The 18,385-nt window shown below is 41.4% G+C and overlaps 1 protein-coding gene across 1 annotated transcript; it reads left to right on the top strand.

Moving 5' to 3' along the window:
• Positions 1–733: 733 nt before the first annotated feature.
• Positions 734–17,904, top strand: CA12 (carbonic anhydrase 12; the record flags this gene model as incomplete). Its single annotated transcript, XM_079540968.1, has 10 exons — positions 734–824; positions 3,869–3,889; positions 6,790–6,969; positions 8,820–8,962; positions 9,727–9,822; positions 10,899–10,962; positions 11,408–11,565; positions 12,636–12,762; positions 16,560–16,644; positions 17,826–17,904. The coding sequence occupies 10 exons, from the start codon at positions 734–736 to the stop codon at positions 17,902–17,904; spliced, it is 1,044 nt and encodes a 347-aa protein (XP_079397094.1).
• Between the last annotated feature and the right edge of the window lie 481 nt (positions 17,905–18,385).

Below are 18,385 nucleotides of genomic sequence, written 5' to 3'. Positions count from 1 at the left end.
GTGCTCCTCTCTACCCCTTCCCACACGTCCTGAACATAGCCTCTGCATCTGGGGCAGTTGCTTCATGAATGTTCATTCCTCTCTGCTTCTTGTATTCTCTCAGTTCCAAGAGCTTTCAGCTTAAAGAAAAATTCTTCCAGACAAGAAGGGCATTTTTTCCTGGAAGTGCCCATGGTCCCTCAGAAGTATGAACAGTGCCCCACACAGCCTCACTTCTCTCCCCTCCCCTGGCTTCCCCTCCCTCCAGTTCTCACAGTGGCCCTTTATGCTAAAATCACACTAATCCAAAAATGGGAGTTTAGAGAGCCGCTCTGAAATAGGCTAGAAAAACTCTGCTGTGGTCTGGTTCACAAAAGCAAAGGACACATTCTATAAGCTCTCTCTGCTACATAATTTCTTAAGTTCCACACCTTAATTTGCTTTATAAGTACTGCAGTCGATCCCCTCAGAAGTTCTGTAAAACTGTGGTAACCAAGGAAAGGATCAGCTTTCTGAGGGTGCTGTGACCTAGAGGCAGGTCTGATTACATCACTTGTTTTGGGATGAGTCCGAGGAGCTTTATAAAAAGCAGACCTGAAAGGAGGGAGAGAGACAAGGAAACAGAAGAGCAATAATTCATTAGCAGAAGGTCTGCACGCGTGCCATTTGCAGTTTGCCAGACACCTACAAGGGAGTTTCTTCAGAGTACAGAGAAACGTGTGAACTGCTGGTATATTACAAGTCTTTCCTTGAGATGTCAGTCAAGAGCTGCAATAGAGCCACGGTCACTACTGTGCTCATTTTCTTCCTAAAGATACAACTCTCGGTACCAGCGTCACTGAATGGTAAAGTCTTTTGGCTATTTTATTGTTGCTCTTATTGCTGGGTAGCTCATGTATAGAGAAAACTAACACTGCTCTTAGTTGTTTTGTCTGTTTGGTTTGTTTTAACTAATATTTCAGTAGCATGCTCAGCACTGTGTATTGTTGCAATCTGCGATCGTTTGGAATCAGTGTCCTTATTTCAAGTTCTCAAAATAGACATTCTGATTTAGAAAGAAAACAGAAATCTGTGCTCTGGTGTAGTTCACGTTACAGAGCACTTGCGTGCTCAGCATGCCTTGCTTTGTGAGACTGGCCTTCTTCGGTGTTAGTAACACCTTTCTTTGGAACCATAACATCTTTCCCTCTGCTCTTTTTATTTTTAAACCAAACAAAAAGAATGTAAGCCCTGTGAAGCGCCCCATTTCCCCTGTAATAAACCTCACTGCCTTATATTTACATGGGACCTGTTTCAGGAGATCAGCACTCCTCACTTTCTTTTTAGGAGTTAATTTTCATCCATTCAAGCTTATTATAATCCACATAGCATGATTATAGGATAGGGGGGAGAATCATAGTATAGAGTAATGTGAGAGCATGAATATTCATGGAAGGAAAAACCTGAAGGTTTGCACGTAATCCAGAGCAGTCTGCTTCTTGTGCAGCCCCACCAGGATGAGTATCTTGCCAGGTTTTCAGCATGAGCTCCACAGGGTGGAATTCCAAACTTTTCAGCTCAGCCTGTTATTTCAGGCATATTTCCTCTGAAAAAATTGCTAAATGGCAGAATGTCCCACCTGAGAAGCATAGGCTTTTAGAGCTCAGTGCTCTGTAGAATGACAACATTGAAGGCCTGAAAGTGAAAAGATGAATTCAAAAGGTATGTCTGACAATGCATCCTGCAGGGAAATCTGGGGAACTCCTAGCTTGGAAAGAGACAGCTGGTGCCAACAAATGGTATGAGCTACAGCACCTGCCTGTTTTTGACATCTTCCCAAGTCAGAGACTCAAATAAGATGCAGATTGTCACAACTTTCCCCTCCCAGTTTACCAGTTCAGAAGTGTTACTGGAAACATGCTTATTCCCTGGATATTGACAAAAAACCTAGATACACTTTAGGCTCTAGGAAACTTCTCTGGCATATGCAGGCATGAAGCTGTGTTATTCATCAGCACTCACTGCAGGACAAGCACAGAGGCAGGAAAGCCCTCACTGGGGCTGCTGGTAGTACCCTTCTAGGTGTGAATCAGACTTCTGTCCAAATTCAGGAGACTGTGTAACAGTCTGCTTCATTCTAATTTCATTATCAAGCAGAGTAAACGTAACACCAATCTTGCTCACAATATCAGGATGACAATAAATCAATTCTGTAGCTCTGACATGTTCTTTCAGACAAAATCAAGAAGATTCTGCCATCTGTTGTCTGCTCATCTCCCTCATAGCCCTAGCTATAATTGTGCTTATCAGTAAAGGCACAAGGGTAGTGAATCACAGAGCATCAAAGATGCTCACAGGCTAAGGAAAATTTCACTTGGTAAAAGACTTAAAGTTTTTATTTATTTTTACTTGAAATAAAAGCCCAAATTGCTGAAAGTCTTTGAAATTTCTTGTCTTAAGGTTGTTCTATATTATAAGTATACATGCATATATTTACGGTTTTGATACCTCATGCATATATTAACATGAAGTAGGAGCAGGTGTGGAGATCAGCTATTTCAGTTAAGCCAATGCTTCTTCAAACGCTGCTCAAATGAGGATGCGGGTATTTCTAAAGCACATTGACAGTTGGTAACTATCTGTATGCAAGCGGTACCTACAGAGCATGCTGACCACAGGACACAAGCAGCCCCAAAAACCTCAGTGAGGGACAATCCCAGCAAACAGGAGGGGAGGAGCGTATCAGGTTTCTCATGTAGCAATTGAAGACAGTGCATGTACTCTCCTGCAGAAGGAACCTGGGGAATCCAGCCAGGGTGATTACACACATCTCGTTTTGAAAACTCCACTATAACAGAGCAAGGCTCACTGGTCCTGATGTGCTGGAACCACAGAGCTTAGTGTTTCCAGCATGTATCAGTATGTAAGAGCAAAGAGCAGCTGTTTTGCACATCCCCACAAATTAATCCCAAACATTTCACACAACAGTTTTTGGCTAAGAGCTGTGAGTACACTGCAGACTACAAAAAACAAAGACGTGAATCAGGTTCTGAGCAAATGCGTGCACCTAAGGATAAATACCTGCTGCACACATGCATACACAAGCACATGGAGTGTTTGCAGGACTCGCCACCCAGAACTGCCTCCTAAGCCTGATAACCACAATTGCTCAGGTCTGCCAGGACAAGTGCCAGTAATTACACAGCAAGTTGAATGACTCTAAGTAGACTGGGGGGGAAAAAAAAAAAAAAGAGTATTTAAATAAAGGCATTTCAAAAGGCATGCAAAGGCACTGTTCCACATTCTGTTCCTTAAGCAACGGATGAACATTGATTATTTTAGCACCCACTCAACCCCCTGGGATTTTCTGAGTTATGTTGGTTCCTTTATCACATCCTCTTTTTCCAAAGCCCGTGTATTTTCTGTATGGTTCAGCTGGCAAATCCCAGAGAGCCTGTGCAGAAAGGACTGCCTCTCATTTCTCATGGCAGCAACAGGCAGTCCCCTGATGCGTTTCAAACAGCTCAATTAGGCACGGGGATTTTGATGACAAATTCATCCTGCCTACACTCCTTATTTGTCTCACCAGAAGAAATCGGGGATGCCTACATACAGTCTGTGGCTATTAAAAAAAAAAAAGGGAGAGAGAGAGAAGAAAAAAGTTTGGCCCCAGAATTTAAGCAACCACAAGAAAGTCCTAGGCAAAATCTCTGAATAACCCTAGTCATAATGTGGTTGGGAAGGGCTCATAACCTTTGAAAACTTCTTTGTTTTGCTCAACATCTGGACCTAGAAAGTCAGATGAAAGTGAGTTTCAGTACATGGATTCAAGGGGCGATTTCTTTCTTTAATTTACAGTGTAAGCTCAATTTCAAAGATTCATACTAATATTTTGTTTGTTTTTAAACAGGGTCAAAATGGTCCTATATTGGTAAGTACTAACTAATTTGTGCATTAATTAACTAGAGACTAGAATTAACTAGAAATCTTATTTTAAGTGAACAAATCCTCTGGCCAGAATTTCCCCATTCAGAGCTGTGTTTCACACACCACATGCTCACAGAGAAGCAGCCTGTACTGAGAATTTCAGCAAAAAATGCTTCTTCATAAACCCGTGGAGCAGCCAACAACTCCAGGAATCTCTGTGATTTAACTTGCTGCTGACAACTGCTCGCTTTGCCTGCGCTCCAGATCACCACAGTGTGTGAGAGAGAATTGCCAGCTGACATGTCTTCAGGTATTACCGTAACTATCAGCATATGTATACAGACTTCATATTCTCCTTCAGCAAAAATTGTTCACCATACTTTAAATAAAAGAAGCTTGGGTTTTTCACCTTGCCAGCAGGAAGCAGATGAGCCTAACTGTGCTGGTTAGTAAGGAAAACAACGCTTCTTTTACTACCAGCAAAGGAGAAGTTCTGCCCTTCTTCCCAGGGCCACACATGTTCAATTTATTTACTTCTGCAGGAATTTGGGGGAATTCTGGTACCAGTGTATTATTCAGACTGTGTTCCTGACACAGTACACAGCCTCACGCCTTCCAGTTGAGTGCTTTGACACTGCAATCCTGTTTCTAACATAGCTATTTTTTCCTTCAACTGCTGTTTCTTTTAATCTATTTAGAAAACGTGTATCGGCAACTTCAAAAAAATCAAAATAGCAATTGAAATGCACAGAAAGTTTCTTTTCCAGAAAAAAGGAATGTTGATCTGCACAGAGAAGAATGGCAATTGGAAAGACTGCAGTCAAAGCCAGAAATTATCCACCATAATCTCCTACTGAGTCATTATGGCAGCCTTCACCTTCCATCGTTTTTAACTTTACCCCTGTAAAAGCTTGCAATGCTTCCCAGTAAAATCAAGTCAACAGTAAAACAAAGGAAGTCAGGCCACTGTAGTCAGTGCAGGCTGATCTCAAGATTGAGGGTCAAGGTACAAGTTTGAGGGTGGAGGAGAAATTCAGGTGCCAATGGATAGAACTGGAGATCTGTGCTTCACTTTGGATTCTGCAATTCCTCTAACTCAGAGGCTTCCCACTGCACACACACGCAAAAGATCTACACGTACTGGCTGTGTGAAGGTAGACTGAGCTCAGACTGCGCTCTGAGCAAAATGGAAACCATGTGGTCATGTTGCTGTGGCACGTAGCCTAGACTCTCAGCCTTCACTATTGACTCAGCCCTGGGCTAACTGCAGCTGTACAGCTTCCAGCTGGCTGAAAACAGGGGCAGAGTGCTCTGCGTGACTGCAAAATACCACAGACATTCCCTGTGCTACTGACCCAGTGCATTTTACTACTTAATTGACTACAGATTAAGAGAATTTGGATCTTCTGTGAGAACCTCGAGCAACATGAATATACACTGATCATCAGAGCAAAAGACTGTCGGTAACACGGGCGCCTAGTAGACCCACTTTCTTCTTCTGTTGGTCAGCCAATGTGCCAGTCCCACAAGCACTGTCATCCTTTAAGGGCCATCTGCTGTAACATCCTAGTGAGATGACAAAAAAAGTCACAAGTGCTATTTTGGGCTTGGAAAAGAAAAAAAAATCAAGGAACTAAATCTATTTACTTTAAGAGAAGCAAGAAACAGCGCCCTCTGTAAGTACTTCCAGATGAACACAAGCATGCTCTTCAGTTTCCAAGCAAAAGACTTAAAGCAGCTGCTATCTAAATGAAGTCAAATCTAGACAAATTCATTGTGACAAGCAAGCTTCCACTGAGAGCAACTATCCATTGGGCAAGAATGAAGTATCTCTTATCTGCAACAGTTAAAGAAATACTTCTTTCTTTTTTTTCCCCTCAAAATATAGCCTCTTTAAAGTTATAATTGATCCAAGGAGTTCCAATGGCCTGGGTTACCAGATCAGTCTGTGTGACCCCAAGAGATCTTCCTGCTTTAGAATGAATCTTCAAGTATTAGAGAGAAACGAAAGTTTCAAGCACTTCTTCTGGTATTTAAACCCAAAAAGTCCCAGCTTAGAGCTTGTGAACAGCTGCTTGCTATTAATACGTAATTAAATAGACTAACAATGTCTTGATGTTATCTATTCTTACTAGAGACTGCCTAGGGCAAAAGGCTGTGAGGAAAAAATTCTGCAAGAGTTTGATCAAGTTATTACAGGTCAAATTACCATAACACCTCTGCAAATTAGCTTTTTACTGTGATGTAGGTAACACTGTGAGATGGAGCGCAATGCTTTGTATGATAAGGAGAGGTTTACAGGGATCTGGCTTTCTGTTTGCTGGAAAATATGGAAGCTTTCCTCTGTCAACATGAAGTCACTTCCGTCAGAAATTCTCTTCAGAATGCAGGAATAGCCACATTAACATGCACACGCCTGTAAGTTTTATAGGGAAAAGTAATTCACATCAGTAAATATTGCTGGCATAGATACAGTTTCACTTGTGCGTGAGGACTTCAAGGAGACGCAACACCACCATTAGAGGATCAGAAGCACTGCGTTCGGCTGCGGTGCTGTTACCATAGGCCTAATCCACTGAGCTGCCCCCAGCAGGGTGAGATAAAACGGCCGCCAAGGCTGTCCAAAATCAAGGGACGGTGAACAGTCTCTATGTGAGATTTATGCTGGCACTGCCTCCGCCAGCAAATGCATCTTACTATGGTAATAAGGCCCTTTTCAATTAAGTGGCATCCTGGAAACAAGAATTGAGAAAAGCTGAATTAAAAAAAAAAAGTCTTCAAAATTCAGCAAAGGGTCCTCTTCCAACTTCTGAATGGTAGTTGAATCAGTCTGGGGGAGGGAAAGGCATGTGCTACTTGGACAGAGTTAAGGCTGACAAATGTCAATTTTGTCAATTTATGTAGGTCCTGATGGAGAGAACACCTGGCCGAAGAAATATCCATTTTGTGGAGGAGTATTTCAATCACCAATAGATTTTCACAAAGATATTCTCCAATATGATTCTAATCTCTCACCTTTAGAATTCATAGGCTATAATGTGTCTTCCACTGACCAGTTCACACTGACTAATAATGGGCACTCAGGTAAGGGAGCTCAATGACAGCAAACAATTATGTAGGAAAGTTGCTGGAGTTTGTAATCTTGTATTTTATGGGCAAATTACTTTGATTATCATTTGAAGTTAAGCTATGATGCCTCTTCATCAGCATATGCATATCTAGAGAACACAGTAGGGAAACTTGGGATTGTACAAAGCACAGATGGATTTGCTGCAAGCAGAACTGAAAAACTGTGGTTTTCTTCAATAAATAATAGGCATGTCAAAAACAATTCCCTGCCTTTGAAAGCTTTTCTTCCTACTTTGGCTGAAGTGCTCTGAAATAGACTTGGTGATTATATTAGAAAGAGAGAAATTGATAAAATATGAGTGCAGTTATCTCTGATATTCTAATCAAAGCAGCTCAGTTGAGTTACATGGAGGAAAAAGAACAAAGGAAAGTGTTCTGTTCCTTTGACTTGAGGTAGAAACCTCCTATAGCGCAGGATAAGACAAATAGATAAAAGAACAGAAAAATAATTAGAAACAGCTTACAAACATGCCCTGCCTGGCTGTATTAAAAGCATCAGCACACAAAGTAAAAAGCAGACAGGATGCAGTCACATAAAGATCTGCAATATCTACCGTATCAACACTACGTACAGTGACAGTTAAGTTTGTCCCATCATTTTTTCCCTTCATGAGACACTTGAGGACATGTAAATAAGGACACGTATAAGGCAATTCTTGTATCCTACAAGCATCAAAAGAACCTCTGCAGCCTTTGCCTCTGCTCTTCTCTGGCATGCTCTGCTAAAATGTGCTCGCAATGCACTTCTCATTTTTTCCTCATGCTTTCAGTGAGGTAAAGCTGCTGTGTACAGCATCACAAACACATTCTTCAGGTAAAGACCAATCTCTCAGTTGGTTCAATGGAAAATCAACTCTTTTTTAGAGTGATCATTACAACATCTGCTGTTATCTTCTCTCATGGCTAGAGAAGAAATCAGTAGGGTACTTAGGAGTGACTGATGTGACAGTCCTACACACAGCTAAGGCACTTCACTGCCAGTTAAGCCAGATGCAATTACCTACTTCAGCTAGACAGAACAGCAGACCTCAAGAAATGCTTTTTAGCTAACAGAAAATGTTTGCAGCTGCTCCTTCATGAGTTTTGAGCCTTGCTTTCCCAGCAAATCTGGGACACGTCAGAAACAAATTATATTCTCACTAGAAGCCAGTAAAGTTAAATTGCAAAGCAGATGATATTTTCTTTATACAAATCATTGTTCAATGAAGTACCCAATTTCTCAGTAATCAATGACAATAGAGAACATCTCAATTCCCTTTCTACTGTAATTTATACACAAAATATAAGCTAGCCTGTTCTCCATGCTGAGCAGCATTAGCAAATATACAAAAAGACTCATTCCATCATGCTGAAAGAGGAAATACTAACACTTTAGGTCAACAGGTATCTTGCTGCTTGACAGCAGCACTCTGGGTTTGACTGAGGAAGGGGGAGGGAGGCAGAGATCAGTGGTTTACTTGGTGTTGACACAGGCTGCTTAGAGAAGATTAACAGACAGAGGAGATAATTTTGCATTCTTCAAGGAGGACAGAGCAATAATTAGCAATAATTCCCACATTCAGTTCATTTAGTTAAAGAAAGCAGAAAAAGGAATATTCTAAATTCTTCTGAATCGCTTAGGAAGAGTTAATGACAAATAAGTGTTTAGCTCCTATCGACAGACTGGGATGGATTCCAAGTTAAAAGTGTAGCTATTCTGCCTTGTTCTTTCCCTGCGTATTATGTTTAGCGGTCGTAGTTTTATTTGCCCCCTCCTTAAAAGCTGTGGTATCATTTGCCCCCACCTGCCTTCGGTCTGCTTACAGTGAAAATGCATCTGTCACCCACCATGCACATCAGAAACCTCCCTTTTGAATACACTGCATCTCAACTTCACCTGCACTGGGGAAACAGAAACAAGTCGGAAGGCTCAGAGCACACAGTCAGCGGGAAGCACTTTGCAGCAGAGGTAAGACATGCTCAAATCAATGAGCGAGATAAAGGAGGCCGGACACAATCTCAAATGGGATCTTTACTTTGGTGTATGACTGAAAAGGCTGCAAGGTTCTAATCCAAGTATTTATGATCTGAGTGTATAATTAAAATATGCTTTTGAACCACAAACAGGGTGGGCTCCAAAGTACTACAAGTCAGGGAGTTATATTCTAAACTCAGGGCTGGCACTGGGTCTCTTAAGTAACTCCAAGAAGATTGCTTGGTTTCTCTGTAATCTTTTAGCTGCATAAGACTGCTTGGCTGGGTTTGAACAATGTCTTCAAATGCTCTTCTTCTATCTTTATTCGCACTTTTTGCTCCATTGAAGAACTACTTATTATCTTTCCCAATCCTGAATTATGGATTTGGGAATAGATTTTGGAAAGCAGTACCAATTGGATATTTGCTGCAAAACGATCAAATGAAATACTGTTTTTTTCAGAAACATTTACCAATGCTAGTATTACAAACAAGATGCCTTGAAGATGAAACAATCATTCTTCTTGCTCCCCAGTCACATAGACAGGAGGGATAACAGCCAGAGAGAAGCTGGGAAGGGGTATTTCAAACCTTTTGCTTTTCTCCAGAAAGGATCTCACCACTATGCCCAGAAAGCACTGAAGAATGCTGTTCTACTACTGTTAGCCTGAGATGGCTGCACTCATCTTTTTCAGTTGCTAAATAAAAACATTACCATGCCCACAGCATTATCATGAAAACATATCTCCTTCTCTGCAGGTGCATATTGTACATTATAACTCTGAGAAATATCCAGATATAACAGCAGCAATGGACAAAGCAAACGGACTGGCAGTTTTGGCTATTCTTCTTGAGGTAGGACACAAGACTGGGGGTGCTGTTTGTTTTCTTGTTTTTGTTTTTAACATTCTTTCAATAATTAAGTCATTAGTGAGCTTTAAAGTAACATTTAGGCCAATCCCATCAGCACTATGCAAACAGGTACCCATGGTAGGAAAAGAGGAGTTCTGAGTATTTCCTCATGTTTTCCAGTAAAATCACTTCAATTGTTAAATCAATTTTTGTATTCATTTACAAGCTAAGTACTGGTCTAGCTCATCAAACAGGCAACTGTGGATTTCAAACCTGCTCACTCAAAACTGCTTACTGTAGGATGAAGCAGTGTCAGCCCAGCAGAAACATACTGACACAACTTGTCCTTTGGCAACTTAAGATAACTTAAGATATTATGCAGAGGATTATGATTTTTTTTTCCCAAATAATGATGTTTAAAATCAAATAAGGGAATGTTGTTAAGTCTGGTGATTAGGTCTTTGAAAACCTTTCACAACAGTTTAACATGTCTGCTGTCAGAGGAGTTGCTAAGCACCCAAGAATTCATAAGACACTGATTATTAAACCAAAAAGCTGTTGGTAGCAGTTAAAACACATGGTCTTGCTTGCTAGTTGAGTTACTGCTCCTGCCAGTGGCCCTGCATTACCCAACAGTTCATTCTTCATCTTCGTGATCTATGAGGAGCAGTAGACTGAGGAACATCTGTGGGTGGAAAGATGTGGCTTGGACCAGAAAGCAGCAGATGAGCTGGGCAGCATGTCAGTTGAGAACTTCTGTCTATTGATGTTCTCAGAGGAAATGGCTGCTCCTCCTTTGTGCTGCAGGCCAAACAGGCAGAGCAACTCAGTCTTTCAAGTGTGTGCAAAAGGACTAAGCTGCAGTTAAGACCTGAGTGTAACAAAGCACCTTTAACAGCCACAGACAGACTAAGAGTTTTATTGGGACTGGTATGTAATATTTCAGTTGCAAAGAGTAATTCTATTTAAATCTGGACAGCATACTCAGTTTCCTTAGGGCAGAGTTCATCAAATACTGCTTGCTGCTGTGTGCAAAAGCACAAGGACCTACACAGTTGTTAACAGCCTGTTCATTACAGATTGGACCCTTCAACCCATCATATGAAAAGATCTTCAGGCACTTCCGGAATGTGAAATACAAGGGTGAGTGACTGTTCTGAAGTATCAGACAGGTACCAGATAGGTACTCTGTGACAGGCTGAACCAGCTGCAGAAACAGTCCTGCAATCCCAGGCAAAGCAGTCATAAAATGAGACACTTTGAATATTCAATGCATTACTCTGGAGAGTGTATAGCAAGATACACACAGCCACGGGGGCCTTATTTCCTGCACCAGCTGTTGTTTGGTTAATATGGCTACAGGTTATTGTACAAAATTCTGATTTGGTATCTATGACAAGATCTGTATATAGGAAACGCAGACTTTGGGGTTTCCTATGTCAAACCGGGATCATCTCCACTTACAAATATTTTTCTTTTCCTAGAGATCAGACGAAGCACCCTGCTTACTGCAGAGCAGAATCACAGCACTAGTATACCATGCACACGGTAATGATGCAGCATTTAACAGTGTTAAATCCTGTTTTAGATCAGATGGTCCATGTCCCTGGTTTCAACGTTCAGGAATTGCTTCCTGACAGACCAGCTGAGTATTATCGCTATGAAGGATCCCTGACAACTCCTCCTTGCTACCCCAGCGTTCTCTGGACAGTCTTCCGGCACCCCGTTAAAATTTCACAAGAGCAGGCAAGTTTAAATACAACACGAGTTGTCCTGATTGATGTTTGTTAAGAAGCAGTAAATGGATTCTGGATTTGTTTTCCTGGATTTATCTTACTTTCTTATTGAACTGGAAAGTGACTGTTGCTAAAATCTTTCAGGTGGGATGCACGTCACAGAACTGACTTCAATCAATACCCTATTCACTGTAGAGTTAACCCATCTGCACTTGACCAAAATGATGGGCAGCCAATTGAATAGCAATTGGTATAGCAACAGCTTGGAGAATCACATTGAAGTGAGATTCATTTCTTTTTACCATGTACTTGCTCCCTGCTGAGAGTCTTTCCACAAGTCACTGCCAGATCGTTTTTGCCAAGGCTTCGTGCCTGAACTCCAAACTCTAAGTTCCCCTGTGCTCTGATCATGACTATCTTAGACATGATAGATTGAGTAGATGTCACTGTTTCTAAAAAGCTCGTGATGTATAATTCGTCAAGCCTGAATCCCCAGACTTTTCTCTAACTTAAGGCTTTGTTCTCACCTAGCTTTTGTTTTCAAGTGGACACTGACAAATTACATAAGCTTGTAATCACTATCTACCAATTCATCTAATTATAAACACAAGGAAAAAATGTTACTAAAAATGTTATTACCACCTTTAATATGAGATTTAATTCCCATGTGCTCCCTGTGATGACAGTCAATTATTAATTTCATCCACTGTACCAGATTGTTTTACCAAAGCACGAGTTCTTTGGTGAGCTCCTTCATGAAATAGCACTGCTCAGGAGTTAGTCTGTGCTGCAAAGGACCACCACATTTCCTCCCATCCAATTTTCCTGTCAGCTAATTACTAACCAGCCTTTATTTTTTGAGTATATAAAACACACATACAGGTAGGGGTTCCAGAGATGCCACCACTGTTTACACATTACTCTCTATTTGGGCTCACAGGCCATGTAAGACTTCCAAGTATTATTTCATGTACCCCTTTCTGTTTGACTATGCCTATACGTTCCAACAGACACCGTCAGCGATACACCAGCATCGTCTTTTCTGCTTCTGGAAGCTGAACAGTGTGCTTTCCTTTATAGCTGCTGGCACTGGAAACAGCCATGTACTGCACAGAGAGTGATGACCCAGAACCCCTGGAAATGGTCAATAACTTCCGAAACGTTCAGGAGTTTCGTGAAAGACTTGTTTTTATCTCCTTCCGTGAAGGTAAGCTGTACAAACACTTCTATGCAAAGAAATTGCACACAGTCATTTGGGTAAGCTGGAAGCATGGATGTGGCAGTCCTGTTGCACTGTACCAGCACAGAAGTAGAGGCCCACTCTCCTGCAGATAGCTTTCTTTTTGTTGTTATTTTTTTTTCCCCTTCAGCATGGGTAACTATGTAAGAGTGATGGCATTCAAAGAGTGCATACAAAGTTCTGTCTCACAGCAGCTATCAGACAAGCCACACCAAGCAACCCTTCTGACCCCAATCAAAGGGAAGGAGATGAAGAGAGGCGGACTGTTCGGCCTCCCCATGTTTAGCAGAGCTATCTGCTGTCACTCCAGACACTAAATAGCTCCCTACAGCTGAATGCTTTCAGCCAGCTTAACTGAGCTGGCCTTCTCTCCTCAGTTACATCTCTGGTTCCCAGTAATATCAGGCCTACTTTTGTGCAGACAACAAGTTGAGAAGGAATCACAGCTTTGCATTTCAGGGAGACTGTTCTGGGGTAATTAAAGAGAATTGGAAAAGGTCCTCAAGAGAAACTCAAATTTGATAACTAAAAATAACTTGTAACACTGTATATTGTATGATCCAGTGTTACAGGTGAAAAAAAATCAGTCATTTTATGAGAAAGTCATTTTTCTGAGCCCCACAGTAAGGCATCTGAGTATCTTTTCTGTGCAAATTGCATTGCTCCAATTGCTGTGTTGTCCTGCAAACAAATACTTGTAAGCAGTTGTAAAGCTGACACACACAGAGGGCAATCTAGGCAAACCAATACACAGTCTGAAATTGAGAATAAAATGTTTTTGAAAGAAAAAGCAGACCACATGAAAAAGATTAGCCGTGCAGTAAGCTTTCAAGTTAATAAAAATATTTTAGCATGTCATATCAACTTTGCCTACTAGTTTCTCTCATCTAAATGGAAGAACAGAAATCACAGGAGTTACCTATATCTATACTGAGAAAATTCTCACCACAAGCTTTTCTTTTCAGTAACATAAGAGAAGCCCATGACATCCTTCTGCTGTCACATGCAGGGTATGAAGCATGCCCTGCAACTAACTGGCTCTGGACAGGCCTACTCATCGCATGATTACCTCTGATACACAAAGCAGAGCAAATTGCAGTACGTGATGCAAACAAACATGACAGGAATCTCAAAAATAACTGACTTCTACTTTTTTGCACTTCTCTAGGACTGAATGTCCCAAAACTGCTAGAGCTTTAATTCCCAAAGTTTGGGGAGAGAGGGAAACCAAGTAAGCTTGGACAATAAGGAACTTAACTTAAATCCACGCACACTTTACTGAAGACATGTTTAAGCAGAAATACTTTAACAACAGGAGTTCTGGAACAAGCAGCTACCATGTGCTAAAACTCACAACTGTAGGTAATCCAACTGCCACTTTTTCTCTTCTCTCAATTCATGAAAGTAAGCAAGCATATGGTGCTGGTTTGCTAACATGATTCACAACAGTCAGGGATGAGAAATGCTGTTTTCCATCTAGGACTTAAGCTGAATTTTCTGCACCTGTCTACTCTCTCTCTGTAAATCACGCTCAATTCTTAAAGTAATGAGTTACAATCTGTGATCTCAGTAACTCAATACAAAATCAGGCAGCATGGTTTTAATCTGGGGATCTAAACACTTCACAGAAATGGGATAAGCATTATTAAGTCCATCTAGAGGATCAAATTTAACATTTTTGAAATTGCTGCTGTGAAGCAGTGCCAAAGCCAAAAAATATGTTTGGCTCTTCCTCTACTAAGCTCCACTGTTTGCTTCCCATGCAGAGGTGACACCTGCTATAAAAGCATTTTCAGTTTTTCCTTAACGTTGGCATAACTTGCTAGGGCTGAGTTGTATGGGTTATTGCCCACCCCATTGTTCTCACCCAAGAACTGGTCTCTATGGCTACAGAAGGCATTTCTCAGTGCTAATTTAATAGAAACCCCATTCAGTTTAAGTACACTTAATTACAGACGCTCATTGGCCACCAGTGAACCACAGCAAAAGCGTTCTACCCACTGCAAGAAAGGCATTCATGGTCCCCTGTAATCTCACATTCCACCTACTCCAGCCATAAAAGCTCCCTCACAGGTGCAGTCCTTTAACTCAAAAAAAAAAAAAAGGAAAAAAAAAACCTTTCCCCCAAAGCACAGCTGAGGTGCACCTGGCTGCTGGTTGCCAGAGGTACCAGAAGCAAGAACAGAGCACTCTTGTTGAAAAGGGAAGGAGAGGCCATTCACTGAAACATGGCTTGGGACAACTACAGAAATCTGTGAAAGAAGTTCTGTTGTGCACACTCCAGGCCTCAACCTAAAAGCATTCCTTCAGAGCAACGTTTCTGCCTTTGCAGTGTCAAGTCTGAGGGCTGCTTATCTTCATCAGAGTGCCCATGCCACACAATGGAGCCACTGAACTGTGCTTTGTGTCCCAAATTCAAATTACTGAAGTATTAGATCATCCAAGTTTGGATGCCAATGACTAAAATCTAAACTCATGCTCACCATGAATAAGCACTAAAGTTCAAAACGCCTCAAATCCTAGTGGATCACTCGCCAAAACTCAAACATGCTTAAAATGTATTTTGCCTGTTAGGAACCTGTTCCAATAAAATCAGCTCCACACACACAGCTGAGATTTATTACAGCAATCACAGAATTGCAGGGGTTGGAAGGAATCTCTGGAGACTCAAACCTTCCAGTGCTCACAAATTAAACAGGAACAGGTGTGTAGTGTTGTTAAAAAGCTTTCTATCTGAATTCCTTAAGATGTCCTCATCAAACAGAAATCTAAAATACGAAGTTTGAGTTTTCCCTACCTCTCTCCTTTAAACTACAAGCTTTTGTTCTGTAATTTTCTATTTGGTGTTACATTTTGCTGCCCATGTGATGTACTTTCACTGTAGCAAAACTTGCCTTTACTTAGAGACAATTTCATAAAACATAAAAAATAGTATGTGAATGAAATATGAAAATGTGAATAATACTCACCTTCATGGTCTTCGGGTCAGCCAAAATAGCAAAAATACTTTTACTGTAAAAATTATATCTTTATCAAAAGCGAGATTATAGCGATAGTGCTTAACATCTCAATACAAACATGAGATCATTCAGTTGTTCACACTGCAATCCGGATTTCATTCTTACCTTTTTAGGTGCCTTTAATCAATGTTATCAAAGACAAAGCACATCACTCTTCAGCTGCTCACATTCAATAGTGTCCTGCCATGAAAAAACAACAGGCATCAAATCTAACATCCTTTGTTCCCCGAGTTTAGCTCTTCATTTTTGCTGATGCCGATACGTTACAGCATCAAATCACAGAATCACATCATGATTTGGAATGGAAGGGACCTTAAAGATTACCGAGTTCCAACCCCCTTCTGTGGGCCTGTTGCCACCCACAGATCAGGCCTGCCCACGGCTCCTTTCAGCCCAGCCTTGAATGCCTCCGCAATGGGACACGCACAGCTTCCCTGGGCAGCCTGTGCCCAGGAAGCCAAAGACATCTGCTGTGCCTTTGGCTGCATGTTGGCGTTGTGACTGCAGCAGGCATCTGATTTGACACCCTGACTATGGACTCAGCTGTGGGACTGGGACTTTCTGATACAGACCTGTGCCAATTTATCCCTTCCATGACTGCAAAAGTGATACAAGTGGCAGTGGGTACAATATGGCAGGAAAGTTGCAGATGTGGGAAGAAAGCGTTATGACAGATTAGAGATCAGCGTTTTCCTCCCAGGTAAATGAATTCAACTGCTTTGTATGATTCCCCTTTTCTTCTAGGTGTTCTTGTTTCTGTTGTGATAGCCTGCATTATGGGAGTTCTCATCTTCCTTCTAGTAGCTTGTTGCCTATTGAGGAGGAAAAGGTAAGATGTTCTGCTGTCATAGCACAGGAAAACAAGTCAAACCAACTTTTTTTTCTCTAATACAGAGAAATGCTTCTGTGTCTGAAAACCAGGATGATTTTTAAAGTGGTAACATTTGATCTTTAAGATATATTAATTCCTCCCTTGAGACTTTTAACCACAGTAGATGTTATTTCTTCAGTATCATACACTTCAAAGTAGTTCTGTTTTATTGCCAGCAAAAAATGTTTATGTGGCTAAGAAGGATCTACCTAAGGGATTTGTTTCCACTGGAGGAATGGTTGATTTCTGTGATAAATAGCACCACAGTTCATTGTACTGACAGTGCCATAGTTAACTACTGTAGCAACGCTTGTCAGAGATACAAAGACAAGAAATAGGAAAAAATATGTGAGAAGACAAAAACACATCAGTTTAGCTATTCCCACAAACAGTTATGAAATGAGAGTCCCTTTCCAAACTAAACAGGACACATACATGGGTTAGACAACAAACTTGCAGTTTTTCCGCCTCTCCAATTGCCTTTTTTCATGCAAGAACAAGAAGTGAAACAAGAGGGAATAATTTTAGAGACAGTCTCTCCCAAAGGTCACACTATCCAAGGGGAAAAAATCTGCACTCACAAGAGGCCATTTAGGGAAAAAAGGCCAAATTCTGGGAAAAAAGACTGATGTGACAAATTTTTCTACAGCCTGCTCGTATCACAGAACCACAGAATGGCCAGGGCTGGAAGGGACCTCAAGGATCACGAAGCTCCAACCCCCTGCCACACGCAGGGCCACCAACCTCCCCATTTAATACCAGCCCAGGCTGCCCAGGGCTCCATCCAACCTGGCCTTGAACACCTCCAGGGATGGACGGGGCATCACAGCCTCTCTGGGCAGCTGTTCCAGCACCTCACCCTTCTCTCTATAAAGAACTTCCCCCTGACATCCAATCTAAATCTCCCCTCCCTCAACTTAAAACCATTTCCCCTCGTCCTGCAATAACTTTGTGATTGGCATTGACTTTAGCACACAGGATGTATTCTCCTGAAACCTATGTAACAATGAGTTACTCTGGCATTTGCACCAGTTCAGAGAAAAATAACTTCATGCTTGAGTAATGGCACTTTTAAAATAACTCATAGTGCTTCTCCCTTGTTGCAATTACAAATATTTAATGTAGTTGTCCTGTTTCAGCTGCAAAAAAGAAGAGAACCGAGAGGTCACCTTCACCCAAGGCAGGCACCAGAAGGAAGAAGCTATTTCCAAACTATGATGCTGTGCTCTGTCTCAGATGCCCCGCTTCGTTCATAGCACTGACTGATTCTGCACTAGTGGAACATGACGCGCTCTCTTGGAGTGGATTCCCTTGCTCTTGGCTAACGATAAGCTCAGAGTGTTCTACAAATGTACCAGCCCAAACTTCTACTGGAGCCTTTGTTCTCCTTTTCCAGGGAGATCTGATCAGCGAACATCGCTGAGGGCTAAATTCCTTCCCACACTTACTTCATGCTGGCTGCTTACTGAGTCTGGGTCTTTTAACTGATTCTATAGTTAATTCTAAACTCCAGTTTTATGGTTTGTTTAGCAAAGACTTTCCCACAAGTATTCAAACTTGAAGACACTGAGCAAGGTATGTGACTCTTTACTGCTAGATCAGTGTTTCAGTCTTTGGGCAATTTAGGAAAAGCACATGAACACAAACAAGATATTTAAAAGGGCATTTGTCTTATTTATCTTGATATCCTGCTCTTATT

This window comes from Tetrao urogallus (assembly GCF_951394365.1).
Source record: "Tetrao urogallus genome assembly, chromosome: 11".
In the NCBI taxonomy this organism is placed as follows: Eukaryota; Metazoa; Chordata; class Aves; order Galliformes; family Phasianidae; genus Tetrao; species Tetrao urogallus.
The sequence above is the reverse complement of the archived record's forward strand: the minus strand, read 5'-3'. Positions and strand labels throughout refer to the sequence as shown.